We start from the raw sequence: 1556 nt of genomic DNA on the forward strand, positions 1-1556 counted from the left end.
TAATCAATACACAAAGATTATTAATTATTAGATTACTGGCAAGCAAGTGGTGGGTGTAACATTGCAGCATCTGATGTCTTCATTTAGATGGCATTATTTGCAATAAATTGAATAGAGTTGTGTAAAGTAGTGCTGTGTTGTGTAAAGTCTAAGAACTCCAAACCATTCACTTTTCACCAACAGTTTATTTCAAGAGAATTCTTATTGTTTGTGACTCTTGACCGGTGAGCAACATGTTTGGTCCCATCTTCTTATATTGTAAATATAAATGGGTCATATCATTAACTATAGCTCCTCGTTTGCGAGTTTGGCATCTATACAGTAGTCTGGAATTGAAAGCAGAAAGGAAACATTAGCAAATCTGGGCTTCCTAATATTTAGGCATTACGTATGTCTACTATTGAATTATATTAGGGTTGGGGCGAGGGTTTACAAAAATCCTCTCTCTGGTAATTAAATTAACAAATCCAAAATACTCAGACATTGACAACATTGTAAAAAACAAGAATGGCCACAAACTTTGGAAAATAAATTGGGATTTTACCCTTTGAAACATGAATTTGATTACACTGTTTTATTGTATTATTTTTACATCATGCTTGATTGAATATTTGCATTTTATCTATGTTGGCACCTGCAACAAGAGAAATTCCCTATAATTAAGATTCGGATTTGGAGGTTATTGTTTTAAATTGCTTTTTGCAATGTTAGAAATAGATTCGATCAGTATAAAAGATTAAGCTTATTAAAAAAAAAAAAAAAAAAAAAAAAAAAATAGGGTATTTTTTCCGGTACCTCTATTTAGTTTTTCATACTCAGTGATAACAAAATGGCATCTACATGCTCAACTTCAACTAGTAGCAGTTGTGTGAATACAGTAATGGGGCATGATTGTATTAAATGACCAAAGCCTAATGATAAATGAAATCATCAAAACACTGTATCTCAGCAATGTGCCAATATTGGGAGAAAAATATTAAAATATATATAAACAGTGACACTACTACTCGGGTGTTTAAATTATACACTACAAATTTTGCCATGTCTTTGACAGCAAAACCAAAGCCACTATAAAATACAACACATAGGGTGCAGTTTTCTTTTTAATTACATTAACATAATAATGGCTTACCTGGTTAGATAAAGAGTCCACATTTTTATATTTTAAGAGGAGTAAATCTGCACCGATTCACTACAATATGTGTATTAATAAGATATCTGAATTCTGAAAATAAATAAATAAACAAACTAACAGGATTACATGGTACCTGACACATTGTTGCACAGTTCTTCTTCCACATCTTCCGAGTTTTGACTGAACAGAGACATGATGTCATCCTCCAGCTCCTCCACAATGCTTTCACACTGAAAGGAAAGGAGATGAGGATGGGGCCATGCATACATAAGGAACACTAGTCCCCGCCATCACAGGAGGTGCACTAGCATGTTGTTTAAGCACAACGGAGGGTAATTGCGCTCCGGGCTTTGGCGGCCATTTTTTTTGCCATGCCGCACGGCCATCTTGTAGCTCTCTTACGAACTGATACGTCAGAACC

At 34.5% G+C, this 1556-nt stretch overlaps 1 protein-coding gene across 1 annotated transcript in view; it reads right to left on the minus strand.

Annotated features, from left to right (window-relative positions):
* Window positions 1-223: 223 nt before the first annotated feature.
* cnpy1 (canopy FGF signaling regulator 1) overlaps window positions 224-1556 on the minus strand; it is a gene marked incomplete at its 5' end in the record, with an annotated part of 16381 nt that continues 15048 nt past the window's right edge. The window contains 2 exons of the mRNA XM_080011210.1: window positions 224-326; window positions 1269-1365. Coding sequence (XP_079867336.1) covers window positions 286-326; window positions 1269-1365 — 138 coding nt within the window. The 3' untranslated portion in view covers window positions 224-285. The remainder of the gene's footprint in view (window positions 327-1268; window positions 1366-1556) is intronic.

Source organism: Zeus faber, assembly GCF_960531495.2.
Source record: "Zeus faber genome assembly, chromosome: 12".
Lineage (NCBI taxonomy): Eukaryota > Metazoa > Chordata > Actinopteri > Zeiformes > Zeidae > Zeus > Zeus faber.